This window comes from Juglans regia, chromosome 13 (assembly GCF_001411555.2).
Source record: "Juglans regia cultivar Chandler chromosome 13, Walnut 2.0, whole genome shotgun sequence".
NCBI lineage: Eukaryota > Viridiplantae > Streptophyta > Magnoliopsida > Fagales > Juglandaceae > Juglans > Juglans regia.
In genome coordinates this window covers 6,084,592-6,102,215 of record NC_049913.1, presented here as the reverse complement: position 1 = coordinate 6,102,215, position 17,624 = coordinate 6,084,592, and the positions used below count along the sequence as shown (strand labels likewise).

General features: G+C 36.9%; 2 protein-coding genes across 2 annotated transcripts; both read right to left on the bottom strand.

The window, feature by feature from the left end:
• Positions 1 to 5,589: 5,589 nt before the first annotated feature.
• On the bottom strand, positions 5,590 to 10,599 carry LOC108993420 (translocon-associated protein subunit alpha-like). The gene is made up of 8 exons (XM_018968334.2): positions 10,309 to 10,599; positions 9,308 to 9,472; positions 9,167 to 9,217; positions 8,925 to 9,013; positions 7,188 to 7,265; positions 6,827 to 7,030; positions 6,339 to 6,410; positions 5,590 to 5,956 (listed from the first exon to the last, which is right to left on the bottom strand). The coding sequence occupies exons 1-8, from the start codon at positions 10,373 to 10,375 to the stop codon at positions 5,906 to 5,908; spliced, it is 777 nt and encodes a 258-aa protein (XP_018823879.1). The 5' UTR covers positions 10,376 to 10,599; the 3' UTR covers positions 5,590 to 5,905.
• Positions 10,600 to 11,505: 906 nt separating this feature from the next.
• On the bottom strand, positions 11,506 to 16,240 carry LOC108993434 (protein XAP5 CIRCADIAN TIMEKEEPER-like). Its single transcript, XM_018968356.2, has 12 exons — positions 15,993 to 16,240; positions 15,775 to 15,840; positions 15,608 to 15,672; positions 15,083 to 15,195; positions 14,165 to 14,243; positions 13,997 to 14,073; positions 13,850 to 13,911; positions 13,601 to 13,732; positions 13,439 to 13,492; positions 12,700 to 12,765; positions 12,258 to 12,332; positions 11,506 to 11,897 (listed from the first exon to the last, which is right to left on the bottom strand). Exons 1-12 carry the CDS (start codon positions 16,161 to 16,163, stop codon positions 11,847 to 11,849), a joined length of 1,011 nt encoding a protein of 336 aa, XP_018823901.1. The 5' UTR covers positions 16,164 to 16,240; the 3' UTR covers positions 11,506 to 11,846.
• Positions 16,241 to 17,624: the final 1,384 nt, after the last annotated feature.

The following is a 17,624-nucleotide window of genomic DNA, read 5'->3' as shown; positions in this document are numbered from 1 at the left end:
CACTTGTAAGGGTCCAGAGGTTGAGCAATGTTAAAAGTGGTTGTGTGCAGAAGCAGTTAATGTTGAAGGCTCGTGAGAAGAATGAGTGAAGATTCGTGAGTTGAATCCAGAGTAGTTAAAGTTGTTAGTTCTGTTAATTCTGTTAGTGTGGTAATACGACAAGTCGTGTGTGAGTTTTGTTTAATAGAGTGATTACACGACGATGTGGTGGGGTGAATGTAAAATGTATAGAAAGCCTGAAATGATGTCGTGCTATTAATGTTCAACTATAAAAACAGATTGGAACGCAGTGGAAAGGAATAAGATGAATTTTAACAGAAATTCCCTCGCATTCTTCTACTCTATTTTCTCTCTCTCTAAGTTCCTGTAATTCACATTCAGTAAGGGCCCATTACAATTGGTATCAGTAGTCATGGCTGAGGGAACGCGATCCTATTCACAAGTGGTGGATTCCTTGACTAGTCTACGAGAGCAACAAGATCGCCATCAGAAGCAGCTCGAAGATACAATTGCTGTTCTGTTACAGCAACAAGAAAATGCAAGAATTGACAGAGAAAATCAAGATAAAAGGTTTGCAGAAGTATTACAACAAATTTCGAAAATATCAATCACTGGATCCAACGCACAGGAAGACATGCATGATGACAGTGAAGAGGTACCTGCCCGTGACCATGTTGATAGAGGATTTTTTAGAAACATCAAAGTGGAGTTTCTAAGATTTTCTGGTGGAAATCCAGTGGCATGGGTGTATAAGGCTAATCAATATTTTTTGTACCATCAAGTACCTCCCGGACAAAGAATATTCTTTGCTTCCTTCTATATGGAGGAAGAGGCCTTGGTGTGGTTTCAGAACTCATCTGAAGCAGGTTTATTCCGTTCTTGGGATGAGTTTACTCAAGCATTGCAGGTAAGATTTGGATTATCTGTTTATGACGACCCAATGGAGGCTCTTACAAGGTTGAAGCAAGTAAGTACAGTAACAGCCTATAAGACAGAATTTGAATTGATTTCTAATAGACTTAAGGGAATCTCTGAGAAGAATAAGCTAAGTTGCTTTATAAGTGGCTTAAAAGATGAGGTAAGATTCGCTGTTAAGATGTTTAATCCTAAGAACTTAAATGAGGCGTTTGGATTGGCCAAGATTCAAGAACAAAACATTTGGAGCACTAGGAAGGTGTGGCAGAACACCTCCTATGGTCCGGGGACTAGTATGCAGAAACCAATACAGGCTCCTTCAATCTTGGGAGCACCTCCTCGAGGGCAGGCTGTTTCAAAAATGCCCTTTCAAAGGATCTCAGAAAATCAGATGCAAGAAAGGAGGAAGAAGGGGCTTTGTTACTTTTGTGAAGAGAAATATTATCAAGGCCACAAGTGTGCAAAACCAAGAGTATATGTATTAGAAGGTATGGACTTATCTCACATGGAGCCATGCGAATCAGAAGAAGAACCTGAACAGTCAGAGGAAAATGATGATCAACAAATGAAAGGGGGTGCTGGTGTGGCTGCCATCTCAGTTCAAGCCTTGGTGGGAACACCAAGTCCCAAAACAATGAGGGTTCTTGGCCATATCAAGAAGAGAAGGTTAACCATCTTAATAGATTCTGGCAGTACCCATAATTTCGTGGATACTGCAGTAGCAAGTAAATGTGGACTGGCAATACAACAATCTGAACCCTTGCAAGTCAGAATTGCAAATGGTGATCTGGTGGCTAGTGAAGGGAAATGCTGTAATGTGCCACTACTTATACAAGGTACGACATTTCTCTCTGACTTACTTACCTTGAAATTGGGTGGTTGTGACATAGTCTTAGGAGTCCAATGGTTGCTGTCATTGGGCCCTATCCTTTGGGATTTTGGAAAGTTAAGCATGCAGTTCACTTACAAAGGAGTTTTGACCTGTTTAAAGGCCTTAACTTCCACTTCCAGCAACCTTGTGGATGATGTGGAGGTTACAAAAATCTCTTCTATGGAGAACAAAGGATTATTTTTACAAATCACTGCAGTTCAGTCTCAAGCAGTGCTGCATAATGTACCTCAGGATGTTTTGAAACTGTTAGACAGCTTTCAGATAGTTTTTGATGAACCACGAGGCTTGCCTCCACAAAGGTCTCAGGACCATCAGATACTTCTGAAAACAGACTCTACACCAGTAAGTGTGAGGCCATATCGATATCCATACTACCAAAAGGCTGAAATTGAAAAAATAGTTAAAGAATTGTTAGAATCTGGTGTCATCAGGCCAAGTCAATCACTATTTTCTTCACCTGTCCTTTTAGTGAGGAAGGGTGATGGTTCTTGGCGAATGTGCATAGACTATAGAGCACTTAATGAGGCCACAATCAAAGCTAAATACCCTATACCAGTAGTGGATGAATTGCTTGATGAACTTTTTGGGGCCACTGTTTTTTCCAAGCTTGATTTAAGGTCAGGCTACCATCAGATTCGCATGAAAGAGGATGACATTTCCAAAACAGCTTTTCGAACACATGAGGGTCATTATGAGTTCCTTGTAATGCCCTTTGGACTCACTAATGCACCCTCTACATTTCAAGGTCTTATGAATGATGTCTTTAGACTATTTTTAAGAAAATTTGTCATTGTTTTCTTTGATGATATACTGATATATAGTAGAGATTTACACTCACATTTGAAGCACTTAGCCACTGTTTTGCATACCTTACAAGACCATCAATTGTATGCTAAGAAATCTAAATGTCACTTTGCCTGCGGTGAGATTGAATACTTGGGACATCTCATTTCTAAGGAGGGAGTCATGGCAGATCCAAAAAAGATAGAATCAATGATTAACTGGCCACTTCCTAAATCTGTTAAATCCTTGAGAGGATTCTTGGGATTGACTGGCTATTACAGGAAGTTTATTCGAGATTATGGCATCATAGCTGCTCCATTAACAGCCTTGTTGAAGAAGGAAGCCTTTAAGTGGTCTGAGGAGGCAACTAAAGCCTTTGCTGACTTGAAACAAGCCGTGACACAGCCTCCTGTTTTGGCCTTGCCAGATTTTTCTAAAAGGTTTGTGATTGAATGTGATGCATGTGGGAGTGGTGTAGGGGCAGTATTGATGCAAGAACAAAGACCTTTGGCTTTCTTGAGCCAAGCTTTAAAAGGAAAAAACCTACAATTGTCAACATATGAAAAGGAATTTTTGGCCTTGGTATTGGCAGTCAAGAAGTGGAGGCCTTACTTGCTGGGAGGCTCATTCATCATTAGAACTGATCATCATAGCCTAAAATACTTGTTGGAACAGAAGGTTGGCACACCTGTTCAACATAAGTGGCTCTCTAAATTGCTTGGATATGACTTCTCAGTAGAATACAAAAAGGGAGTGGAAAACAAGGTGGCAGATGCTTTGTCTAGGAAAGACCAGTGTGAGAATGGCCATTCTGTGTTAGCCATATCTGTCCCAAACCCTATCTGGTTAGAGGAGATAAAAAGAGCATATGTTGAAGACCAGGTGGTACAGCAACAGTTGGTGACTTTGCAGGAGAACCCTACAACAAGTTCTTCATTTTCTGTTCGAGGAGGAATTTTGTTTAAGAAATGGAGGTTATATATTCCTGACTGCACTGACTTGAAAATCAGAATCTTGCATTATATTCATGCAAGCCCTGCTGCAGGTCACTCAGGTTTTCATAAGTCCCTACAGAGGGCAAGATCTGACTTCTACTGGCCTGGTATGAAAACCGAGATAAAGAAATTCATCAAGGAGTGTGAAGTATGCCAGATAAATAAAGTTGAAAATGTTCACCCAGCTGGGTTACTTCAGCCCTTAAAAATTCCTCAAGCAGTTTGGACTGATATCTCAATGGATTTTGTGGAAGGATTGCCATTGTCTAGGGGTTACTCAGTTATTATGGTAATTGTTGATAGGCTTTCGAAATATGCTCATTTTTTGCCTTTAAAACATCCCTTCACAGCAGTTAAAGTTGCCTCAGTTTTCTTGGACCATGTTTTTAAATTACATGGCATGCCAAAATCCATTGTGTCAGATCGTGGTTCCACTTTCCTCAGTTCTTTCTGGAAGGAGTTTTTCAAGTTACAAGGTGTAAATTTGGCCTATTCTTCAGCATACCATCCTCAAAGTGATGGCCAAACCGAGGCTGTAAACAAATGTTTAGAACAATTTTTAAGGTGTTTTTCAGGTGATAAACCAAGGCAGTGGTCTGATTGGTTGGCTTTAGCTGAGTGGTGGTACAATACCAGTTTCCACACCTCTACTAAGATCACTCCCTATGAAGCAGTTTATGGTGTCCCACCTACTCCTCTCAGAAGTTATGTTCCAGGACTTTCCTCTAATCAAGCTGTGGAAGAACTGTTGAAGTCTCGGGAACAGATTTTAGACATTTTGAAGACTAATATATTGTTGGCACAAGAAAGAATGAAGTTTCAGTATGATAAACAGCATACTGAGAGAGCTTTTATAGTGGGAGATTGGGTTTATTTACGGCTCCAGCCCTATAGACAGAAGTCCTTGGCAGTAAGGAGAAACATGAAACTGTCACCTAAATTTTTTGGTCCTTTCCAAATATTGGAAAGGATTGGACAGGTGGCTTATCATCTTGCATTACCTCCACAGTCACAATTACATCCTGTTTTCCATGTTTCTTGTTTAAAGAAAAAGATTGGGCATCATATTTCTCCTTTGGCAACATTACCTCCAGTGGATATTCAAGGTGAGCTTACACCTGAGCCTCAGATTATTCTACAGCGTCGTAGCAGAAAAGTGAACAACCGAGCAGTGGTAGAAGTTTTGGTCCAGTGGGAAGGCACTGATGCTGATCAAGCCACTTGGGAGCCTTATTGGCAGTTAAGGAACAGTTTTCCTCACCTTGTGTGCAAGGTGCTTTGAAGGGGAGGGGTATGTAAGGGTCCAGAGGTTGAGCAATGTTAAAAGTGGTTGTGTGCAGAAGCAGTTAGTGTTGAAGGCTCGTGAGAAGAATGAGTGAAGATTCGTAAGTTGAATCCAGAGTAGTTAAAGTTGTTAGTTCTGTTAATTCTGTTAGTGTGGTAATACGACAAGTCGTGTGTGAGTTTTGTTTAATAGAGTGATTACACGACGATGTCGTGGGGTGAATGTAAAATGTATAGAAAGCCTGAAACGGTGTCGTGCTATTAATGTTCAACTATAAAAACAGATTGGAACACAGTGGAAAGGAATAAGATGAATTTTAACAGAAATTCCCTCGCATTCTTCTACTCTATTTTCTCTCTCTCTAAGTTCCTGTAATTCACATTCAGTAAGGGCCCATTACAGCACTCTCGCAGAAAATCTAGTTTGATAATCAAGAAATAGGAATAAGCTTTCATTGAATGAGGGACACCCAAGAAGAGTATTAACCGCCCAGAAGTTGGAACAACATCTGTCACATTCCTTTGATCTCCAAATGTGAACAATTTGAGGCCAACTGTCATCACTTCAGAGTATTCATTTGGCAAAGAAACCTTAGCATCTTGACAAAACCAATGCAGAATGTGCTGCACCAATTTCTTCAAAATGATAACTCATCACGCCCTACATCACAGTAGTCCTTGGACTAGAAACGAAACACAACCCCGGATGCACCCACAAGAAGCTACCAAGCTAAAATTGTAATATTAAAAAGCCATATCATCTAAGAAAAATTCTCTAGTTTCAAAGAAAAATTGTATCCTTCCTAACTCAATCCGTGTTAGTTTTAACTAAAAAATGCTCAACTTCATCTCCAAGAAACTTTAAATTAAAAATTTTCTTTGACAAACTACAAACAGCAAGACAAGTCTTTTCTGGTCTGATTTTCAAGACTACAATTTTTTGAGCTCTCTGAAAATCTCCAAATGCCTAGAGAGTCACTGGAGTCTGCACTTTAGTGAAGTCGCCTGTGCAGTGGAACCAGATGAGAATGCTTATCTACTTTTTCTTCTTTGATTTGCTGGACAATGACTGAGTGTATGCAGTTCCCTGAGCGTTGGAATAAGCCAGAAATAGGATATATCAACATTAGTCATCACCATTTCATCAAATGGACAGTAAAAGTGTGCGCAAAAAAAAAAGATCTTTGTAATTCTATATGCCATACTAGAGACCAGAATCTACAAAGACGTTGACTAGCCTTTTTTTGTGTTTCCCATTTCCATTTAATGCTCTCGATATTGATTATAGGGGAGTATGTACCCAGATTAGTTTGAATGAACCCCCCAAAAAATAATGATAGCAACACTCAGCCACTAATACTTACAAACAACAGGACAACAATTTCTGTTAACATTTGCTTATAATTTAAAAAAAAAAAAAAAAAAACTTGTGTTAACATTCAGTGTCATGGTAAAGCATAAACCCTCACCTGAAGCCACTCATCCATTGAGGCATCTGTAGTCTTAGTTCCAACTTCCACCTTGGGAGCCCTTTTAGTTTTCTGATCAAGTACATGCAGACAAATAGGGAAATATTACAAGGAGGAAACAATGAAAGAGACATACAATGTGTAGCCATGAAGAGATAAAAGGCAAACATCTAATGAGCTGCCAGTCCCTTTCCCTTTCACTTTATTATGTATAGATCATAACTGAAGAATTGCCACACTTTCTCACACAAGAGTTCAAAATACAAGCAGCGAAAGGTCAGGAAATCACTTTCCAATCAAATTTCCAATCCTAAAAAATTACTAATATTGATAGTGCACATTAATTGCATGTTTGTATCAGGACATTTTTAACATAAGCTTATTGGACCCTAGCAATGGAAACAAATTAATGACCTATTATATTTATTCTCAGATACATAGTTGATGGAGGATCTAGTAATACAAACTGCAGTGCTGAAAGTACATACCTTGGAAAGGTTCTTTATTTGACCACGAACCCATACCCCAAGGAGGACAAGAAGTGCAATTCCAAGCGTAACAAGGAAAACAGACTCGATGCTGAGAAGATTACCAGCCTCAACAACTTCAATGGTACCATTATAGAAGGTGTTCTGGTAAGGATTCTGGTCAATTTCATATACAATGGTGCCCACAAGGTCAAAGGTTCCAGGCTGCACAAAAAGAATGAAAAGCGTAAGATCAAGTAAAAGGTTCTTCTTTTCATCAATTTGCATGGTTTTTATTTTTTATTTTTAGAAAAACCCATGCTAAATGGAGTAACTTCCAATGATGATTATTGGGAACACAACGTTCAAAGCAACACAATACCTGCAAGAACTTGCTGACTGCAAATATGTATGGGAATGTAGACTGGGCTGAAGCTGGTACTGAAGCGTTGTTGAAAGCCTATGATTTCAACACCAACATATATGTAAACAAGGAAATAACATATTGAAACCAACCAAACAAGAAATCTAGAAGGCTTTGTTCATAAATAGAAGAAACAAAGTATGGAAAACAGTTCTGCCCCCCACCCAACCACGCGCACGCTGAGATATAATAATGAAAACCCCAGCAAACACATCAACTGAAAGAGCACCACCCCAACAAGTGCACCAAGGCAGAAATTTATAAAGCTTAAGAATTTTAAACAATACAAAACGATTTTTCTGCAACAAAATAATAGGAAACATAAAGACGTGGGTGCAATGATCCAAAGAAAGTTCGAGCCACATTTGGGCTTATAATCCGAAATGACTAGTCAATCTTACAATTGGATTCTTCTTGGAATCATTATAAACTGCAAAAACTTATCCTCCCAAGCAATATGAGATTTCATTCACATCCTCTCATTCTAAATCCACGATATTACAATCTCCCCTCTTAAATCTATGTCCTTGATGTCCTCGTCAAGCCATTCTGTTAAAGATGACATCTCTCCAGTCTCATCCTTTTGGTTAGGATTGACTCTAATAACATTTGTAACCACATAAGAAAAGTTCAAGCCACATTTGTAGTTATTCTCCAAAAGGACTGGTTGATGTTACAATTGGAGTTCATTGGGCTCATAATAAACTATATGGATTTTTCTCTCCTGTACATTATAGATAGGTATTTCTCATGTATACTTACTGTGTACTTGGGCTTTGCCTATAATTATGAAAAAAACTTCTTGATTACTTATAAAAAAAATATATATATATTCTCCCTCCTAAACAATGTAGGATCTCATTCACCACCCTCAGTTATTAAATATGAGTTATTACAGTGGGAGAATCACAACCAAAAAAGACAGAAAACATATGTCAAACGATGAAAAGTTGATATATATGCCAAAAAAAGAAATACCAAAACACATGGAAACTCAAACATTAATATTTTTTTACAAGTCAGCACTTTATTGATAATAAAAAAGGTGGTATATAGGTATACAAGGAGCACACATGATATACAACTAATCATAAATAAAAAAGGAAAGTAATAGAAAAATCCTAAAAACTAAAAATAGGAAAACAAAATTGAGCAGCCATCCAATTGTATAGGACTCTGAACAAAAGATCCTTGACTTTGCCACTGTCTTTTTATAATCTTCAAAATTCCAATTGTTCCCTTCCCTCCATTAGCACTACTCAAACAATAACATTACTGAGAACACAAAAGGCATAACACACTTCCCCGGTAGTTGTTGCTAACATAAAAGGTATTTTGACACGCAAAGTTAACTTTGATGCAATACACCAGGTATGATTAAATCCCCTAAAATCATATGGAAGTGACCCATATGATTCCGGAACAAGCTTCTTCTACTAACTAGGTGTCTCTTATGTACATAGCTGTGTACTTGGGTTGCGCCATTGTCCTTACTAATAAATATATATTACTTATAAAAAAATGATTCTGGAACAAGCACACAACTGCAAATATCAAAATACCAATTCAATGCACAAGGCCATGTCATCAAAAACAAGATATGCAACATAGGCTTACATAAAAACACTAACTAGCTTATTTAGCGATCATGTATACATCAGAAATCCAAACAAATTTTAAGTTACCTAGAATTACCTGTGCAGTAAGATTTTGAACCAGAAGCTGATGATCAAAAGGAAGATGAATGCTGGCCTTGATTGCAATGACATTCACAGTTGACTCCCCTGTTTTTCATCCAAATAGACAAATGAGCTAAGCACTGAGCATTAAACAATAATTAAAAGAAAGTTGCAGTGAAAAGACTAAACATCATAACATGACAACTGCCAATGCATTTCAACACATAGATAATAACAACAAAACAGGGAACTAATTACCATCGTTTTTCATTCCAACCAGCAGCTCAGTCTCTTCTCCAGCTGGCACCACTACAAGAAGGAAATGAATCCAATCAAACACAGACATCTTCTACAACAACAAAATAAGGCACTTGTATGCACATAACAGATAAGACTTACCTCGAGCACTATTCTTTGGGAAAACACAGATTGTACTAACTCCAGGAGCTGGACTGAAATTCTCATCACCAAAATCTTGGACGTCCTCACCTACGATCCCAAGATCACCCACTTCTTCAACAGCCTCAGTAGATTCCACTTCCGAATCCGATTGACACCTAGCAACTATCATATAAAAGATCTGGCAATTATGAAAGAGCCACGGAAAAATTATATCATGTCTTGTAATTGAACTCGGGCATTCAACCAGATATTAGCCCCAACACCTCCAAACCCAATTCACCAAGCATTTTGATCAAAATCTAGAACTCAAGCTGATTTAAATGGTCTGCTAACAGTTGAGAAACTGGTGCAAGCCATACTAGTTCACCATGAAAAACGGTTAATCAATCAAATATCCACGACACTTCAGTTAGAAACTATTTAATTGGCAATCCAAAACTACTTTTCATCATTTCCTGAAAAAAAAAAAATGAAGGAAAAAATTTTCCCCAAAAGGGAGTGTTTCCGACATTAATATTTGAAAAGTACATCTCTCTTTATTCTCCTAAAAGATATAATCACTTTTACTTACCAAAAACAGATATAATCACTTTAAGTTTTACTGTGAGAAAATATAATCAAGTCAAATTTCGTTTCCCAAAGCAATAAAAGCAATAGAAATAAGTTACCAACCGATGTCATAGTAAACAGAGTCAGGGGGTACATACACCGCGGAAAATATAAAATTGAACATCGCATCAGAAGCTAAGAGAAATGAAGTATAGGATGAAATCAAAGCGCAAAACTGAAACAGCGGCAGAATCTAAATCGGGCCAGATCTCTTTCTAATAGATCATCGCAATGGCGTCGCGCATGCAAACATCAAACCCAAATGAATGACTTTTATAACATGCAAGATCAAAATTTTAAAATACGAAACGAATTAAAAACGAAAAAGACACAGACGTATGCAACCGAATGAGTGGATGAGCGAGTGGGATGTAGATCTGGAGCCTAACCTTGGACGAAAGGAGAGGCGAGGAGGAGGAGGGCGAGGAAGAATACCCTAACGTTCTTCAAGGCCATGGTTGGGGGGCTTAGAATGGGAAGGAGAGATTGTTATGCGGTTCTTTTTTCTTTTTTTTTTAATTTTGGTGGTTGCCTGTGTGGAATTGGGAATTCAGAGTGAGGTACGGGTTGGGTTATAAAAACACAGAATGCCAGAGAGAGAGAGAGAGAGAGGAGAGCAGAGCAGAACAGGTTTTGGTCCGCGGGTCAAACATAACTGGTTGTAACGTTACGTACTACGTGGTTTTTTTTTTATTAGTTTTTTTTTTTAAGTTTCTGGGTAGAAAGCCGCCGTGTAAGAGCATTCTTATTAGATTAGTTAAAAATTAAATTCAATGAGAATTTAGCTATTAGGTCAATAAATTGCTCATATTGAATTAGCTATATTCCAAATATTTAGAATATAGCTACAGTAATATCCAAACTAATTTCTAAATTTGGAACACACTATTCATTCATCAAATCCTTTTTATATTATTTCTTTCTCTCTCCTTTTAATATTAATTATTTCTCTCTCCATTTTAAATGACAATTAAAAAAATATAATTAGAATACAATTACAAATTAATATATAATATTATGAATAGTAAAATATGATAAAATAAAATAAATTTATAATTAAAAAAATTAAAAAATTTTCAAAATTATTAATTACTCATTACTATATAATGAATAAATGGATAATTCAATTTGGAGATTTGATGTGAATAGTTAAAATTAAATTCATCTTATATTATTTTATTGTCATATAATGAAAAAATAACTATTCCAATGTGGAGATTTATATAAATAGAATAGCTAAAAGTTAAATTTATCTTACATTCATAAAAAATGTACTTTAATTTAACTATTCCAATGAGAATGCTCTAAAAGTGTCGTAAAAATTGCATCTTTATATTTTACGTACTACTTGATTGCGAGCACAAAATAAGCGTAATGAAACCAAAATGGCGTCGTTTTGTTGCTACTCAAACACTAATTTATACAATTGACTGGTTTTAAATGATAAGATTAGAAATTAATTATTAAAATTAATTAGATCTAAAAAAATGTAATTTGAACAAAGAATCACATCTGCAAGCATGTAAGATTGACGATCCTATTCCTCATTAAATTGAAAATAGGTTGTAGCTGTGGGGATCCAAAAGGAGAATCAACATCACTTCATTTATCATAATCATTGCATATAACATTCTTTGCATTCCAATACCAAAAATGTATGGTAAAAGGACAACTAAAAATAGAAAGTCGGAGAAAATGGGTGCTGCAATTACCACAGAAATAGTCTCTCCAATCTATCACAAACATTTCCATCAACTGTTTCGTTAAATAGTGAAGGAATTCCCAACTCCAGTTCTCCTTTTAACTTAACTTATGACATGGAAGAACAAAACGAAAAATGAGCCGGAGCAACTGTCAATGAAATCAGGTTACACTGCTTTTAAAACTAAGCACAAAATTCTGTATCCTGTACATGTGCGATGATGAATCAGTCCCCATGGATGGTATAACGCTCCCATTTCTTTGTTGGGTCATATATCTGCCAAAACCAACAATAGATAGAAAGTGTGATTAGAAGTTATACTGTAGAACATCATAACAACTCTCCATTGCTCTTCCAAAACAAGCAGCTACAAAAACAGCAAATATGCAGTCTGTCACATCAGACAAGCAAAGAACTCCAAGAGGGTTATTATATAGCACTCATGTCCAAGTTTCTAAACAGAGAAAAGCATTCAAGTGGATGTTTCTGAAGCACCTAAGCTGAAATGTAAGCCGAGATGCCATGGCATTATAGAAAATCTGGATTGATAGCTACCGGTGCCATAAACATAGGGGTTAGGTCAATCTAAAGTATGTACGTGCGGAAGCTCATGCACAGACAGAGAGAGTAACACACCTCCCATCTTGAAGCAGGGAAAATATGCTTGTTCTTTTCATACCAGTGCCTCTCGACAACTTTCCCAGCATGAGACTGTCAGAAGATTCAAGGAAAACATAGACATACGGTTAGAAAGAGATGCTAGAAATTTAAATTATGCGTGTAACAGGAATATTCAGAATTAGAACCCCCAGCCTGCCTACCACCGCATAGTTTAAAATTGGGTAAAAAAGTGCCATTCAGCCTACAGCCCAGTTCTTAATATACAGGTAGCTTCGCTTTAGAGGTCAAGATCCTAAAATCCCAACATTAGCATTTTGGGCCTAAATTAAGTCATACACCATTAGCATGTGCCACATTTTAAGAAGCATGAAAAGTAATATTTCAGGCTCGGTTGTGCCTGTCTTTTGATGTTGATATAAAAAGAGATCCATAATGAATAGGCAGGAAGGAAATATACCTCATCCTTTTCTATGGTTGCATCTGCAATTGTTCGCACATCCTCATGCACATCAAAGTGGAAGAGCTGCGTGGAACAAAAAACATAATAAGTCACCTTGAATAAAGACAGAATACATGCTCTTACAGCATGAGAGAGAGAGAGAGAGAGAGAGAGAGAGAGAGAGAGAATTAAAAGGGAAAAAGGCCACTTGTTTGACTGAAAGGACCCAATTTCTTGGTCATATGCAATTGAAGCAGGATTCGCTAACAAAACCCTTGGAAGTGGCAACAAAGAACTGAGTGTAAGCAGAGGTGAAACATGGAAGAATGTAGGGCAGTAGCAATCAATAGATTACATAGACTTTTTATAGATCAGGGGTATACAGGATAACTTCAACTTCATCTTCCTCAAATTTCACAGAACATATTTTTTCTCCTTTTGGTAATCAAGAAAGGGAAAATCCAACTCAAAACCAAGAGGTGAAAGCAGGACTAGCCGACAACTCCAAGTAAGGCATAGCCAACTCGATTTTTGTCATTTGCAAGATAACCAATCAACAGAAACATCAAATACTAATCTCTTCTTTTCTTCTCTTTAATTTTTCTACCTCTTTTTTTGAGGATTCGGCTACCAATTGGACCATGGTTAAAATAAGCAAGAAAACACATCCCACCAGGGCCACCACACCTTCCTTTCCTCCAGTACACACGTGCACACAGAGCAAATGATAAAACCGAATTTTAAAATCGAACATTACCGGTCCACTTTTGCCCCTAGCCTTGTTAATGATTAGCTCATAAAAGCTATGCTGCTGCAATCCCACAATCATGGAAACAAATGAAGAGAAATTATTTAACACATACTCAACAGTTAAATATCAAATTCATACTTTAAACACTTGTTTACAACAAGATCTTACGTGGGGAATGATAACATCTTCTTTCACATAAATCAAATTCTCAACTGAAGTGGTTCGAATTTCTCGAAATTCAGGTGCAAGTTGCTGCTGAACAGACCGAAGAAACTCTCCTATCTTATCCCCCTTGCGTACCTTAAATAATGGGAAAAGTAACCAGGGACAAGGATATTAAAAAAAAAAAAGTAAACCGAAACCTCAAAGTTCAGAACAAAAGACAGTATATATGGAGTTCAGCTGACTACTACTCACCTGAATCACCCGCCTATGGCCAGCTCCATCCCAATAGCTGTAAGTGATTTGAAGAGGCTCATCTGAAATGCATGAAAATATGGATTCAGTTAAAATTTTGTTTCCATGCAGTTGTACAAAATTTACCAGCTCAGAACACAGAGATACTTCGAATCTGCTCCTGCTCAAGAAACCACTGTCTCTGCAACCTTTCACGCTCAGCTTGTTCCTCTGCCTCCCGCTCACTGAAATAGCACCCTCATCACCACTATGATCAAACGTTAGTCCCACTACCACAGAGAATGGGGGGGGGGGGAGGGAGAGAGAGAGACACACCTATCTGGCAGAAAGCTAGTTTCCACTGTTGGATCTTTACCAAGTTTGCCATGCCGAAGTCTCTTTGATTGCAAAGTTTCTACAAAAAAATAAGATTAAAACTTACTTTAATATAGTCAAGAAGACAACAGCAACGAGGTTTCTGACGCTTGCATCGATCCAACTTTTAATTTTTAAAAAAGAAAAAAACAAAATGAACCACTTTCAGAAATAACTAATGCAATTCTAATAATCCAACTTCAAATATAATTTTTTTTTTAAAAAGTCAACTTTACTATGGTTTCACTGTATTTTTGTATATGGCTCCATTCCCAACAAGCTTATTTAACAAACACATTCCCCTATACAGCTGTCATCCTAAGATATGACATTTAGTTGAAACTTTTTGACAAGAGTATAGAGTACCTTAAAAAAATTTTCCTGCAATATGGTCTTCATAAAGATGTTGGAAGGAGTTAAGAAAAGTCCTCTCTGTTTTGGTAAACTAAACTACGCATATTTTAAGATGGCTAAGCACAGACCCAGGAAATCGTTATGCAGCATAACTTCACAATAATGATAATAATAACTAGGCCTCAAAATCAGAAGTGATAGAAGGGGACGTCATAGTGAAGGCAGAAAAATTACTGCAGATAATAATAAAAAAATTCCCGCCTTATCATGCCAGTAAAAAGGACAATAACGTGAAACATTATTAATTTCGGGAGCAAATCGTAGTAATCGGAGAACCAGAAAGCTTCATATCTTAAGTCAAGAATATAGACTTGCATTTGTTTTTGCAGATGAGATGAAATGAGTTAAGATCAAAATTGAAAGTTGAATTGTTTATTTTATTTTGTATGGAAATTCGAAAAAATTGTAATGATCAGATGAGATTAAATGAGTTGATAAGAGTTGGGAAAACAAACAAGGACTTACCATTTTCACAATCCTCCTCTTCACTGCCATTCTCGATATCATCCGCAAACGATAACCGAGAATTCCCTTTTGGCTTCCTCTGTTTACGCTTTTTCAATTGGAGCTCTTCCTCTCTATAACATGAGGAACAAGAAAATTAAATGAGTTTTGCTATACATCAACCACTATTCACCCCACACCCCACACATGGCAGCTTTCTTTCTTTTTTTTTAGACACATCACTCTTGACCTCTCTCTCTTTCTCATCAAGCTCTCTCTGTCTCCGACCTCTCTCTCTCCTCAAGCTCTCTCTCTATCTCTGACCTCTCTCTCTCTTCGATCTCTCTCTCCTCAAGCTCTCTCTCTCTGACATCTCTCTCCTCAAGCTCTCTCTCATTGTGCTTCCTTCATGCGGGGTGTAGGGTAGTAAATAGTGGCGATGGGTTGATTAATTCAAATTAAATATACAGTAAAAAGAAAAGGGTCCTAGCAAAAATTAGACTAATTTCCACGAAATTTGATATTAAAAAAGGGACACGAACTCACTCTTGCTGTTGCTTCTGAAGTTTCTCCTTCTCTTCCTCTTCGATTTTGTTCCGTATATTAATTCTCTACAACAAAGTGCACATGTACCAGAATTTACGCAATGTTTCATATCAACAATAAACAGCAATCAGACTTCAATATTTTGGACTGGAAATATATTACAATACCTTCTCAACATACTCTTCCCTTGTAACCAAACCCACAGTTTCTTTCTTGAACGCATGCTCAAGAATCTGAAATACGCATTTCGAAAAAAATACAATCAAATTACAATAATAGCAACAACAAAAATCGATATAGATACATAATTGGAATAGATATAAGAAGCAATTAGAAACCCTAGATAGCCGAAATTTAGTTTGGAGTGGAATGATCGAGTACACACCTCGGCCCGACTTTTACCGAACTGGAGGAGGCCCGGCTGGCCTTTGGCGGAAGCGGACTTGTCCTTGAGCTCCTGAATTTTGCGGCGCTCGGCTTCTCTCTGCTTCTCGAGCTTGCGGATCCTAACGGCGTCTTGGGCCGTGCCCACGTACCCGTCTCCCATACCCGACATTTCTCCTCTCCTTTGGTTCCTCTCTTCCTCTCTCCGTCTAATTGGAAAGTGAACTTACGAGGAATCGCCAATCCAACTCGTATAAGAAAGAGGAGACAGTGCTACGATAGTACGCGGCCTACAGTAATACTAGACCTTGTCACGCCCACCATTTTTGTTAATGAAATGTGTACGTGATAATTTTTCTTTTATCGGGAAACAAAATTTTATTAAGTATAAAATAGACAAAGGTCGGAGTGTAGCGTTATTTATGTGAAAATTTTTACTTATTATTTTTATACTACATATTATATATAATTATTTTTATTTTTTTTCTTATCAAATATGTAGTATATAGATAATGAATAAAATAATTCATTTAATTTAACAAAAATAAATAAATAAATAAATAGATAATAGATAAAGACACAAAGTCATGAAAATAAATTATATTAAAATTAATTATAATTGATGAGTAAGCATTAAAAAATAAAATTCTAAACCCTTACACTGTAAAGAAAATGTTTCACATCATCAGCCACTCAAACAATCTGCATTGAAGAACCCAACGACACTTGTTGCCCAAGATAAATTCTAATGCTTAAGTTTCTCAATAATACTCAAGAGAACATTTGTTACATTAATATACTATTTTATAGAGATGCATGGGCATGTCTAGAGAGTCGATAACCATCTGTTCCTTACATTTATCTCTAATTATCCTTTAACAAAGAATGTGAGGATAATTGTTCTGATTTATAGGGGTTATCTATCTCAAGATAACTTTCTTCATCTTGGGGCGTTAGCTCCTTGCGAATGATGTTGCCCGCTTATTGATATCAAGCTCCCGTGGGCCCTTGGGCTGCAGACCTTGTAGGTCAAAAGGAAAACTTTATACATCATACTATCATCTTACTTTCATCCCACTAAGTAAGATGTAATACATTTATTACCATTAGATGATAAAGAAGTATGCAATAAATAATTATTTAATGGTAATAAATGACCATTTATTACATACTTATTTATCATCTAATAGTGATGAATATGCCACATACTATTTAGTATGACTAAAATAGAGCGAGAGTGTGATGTATAGTATTACTCAGATCAAAATGAAAAGTTAGACCTGCTTATCAGTCATGGACCTAGTACAAAAAGGACCCCAATATCCCCTCTATACACAATGACTGCTCTTGATCTTCAGATTTTTTTTGCTCTTGTATGTAAGTGATAATTAAATTCAGACGGGAGACTGATTGCTCACATTTGTTGCGTAAGTATTAAAAAAAGAGTAATGTCATACACCACACTCTCATCCTATTTTAATTATATTAAGTGGTATGTGACACATTCATTATCATAGAAGATAAAAAAGTATACAATAAATGATCATTTAATGGTGATAAATATGCCACATCATACTTAGTAAGATAAAAATGGAATGATAATATAGTGTATAGAATTTTTCTTAAAAAATAT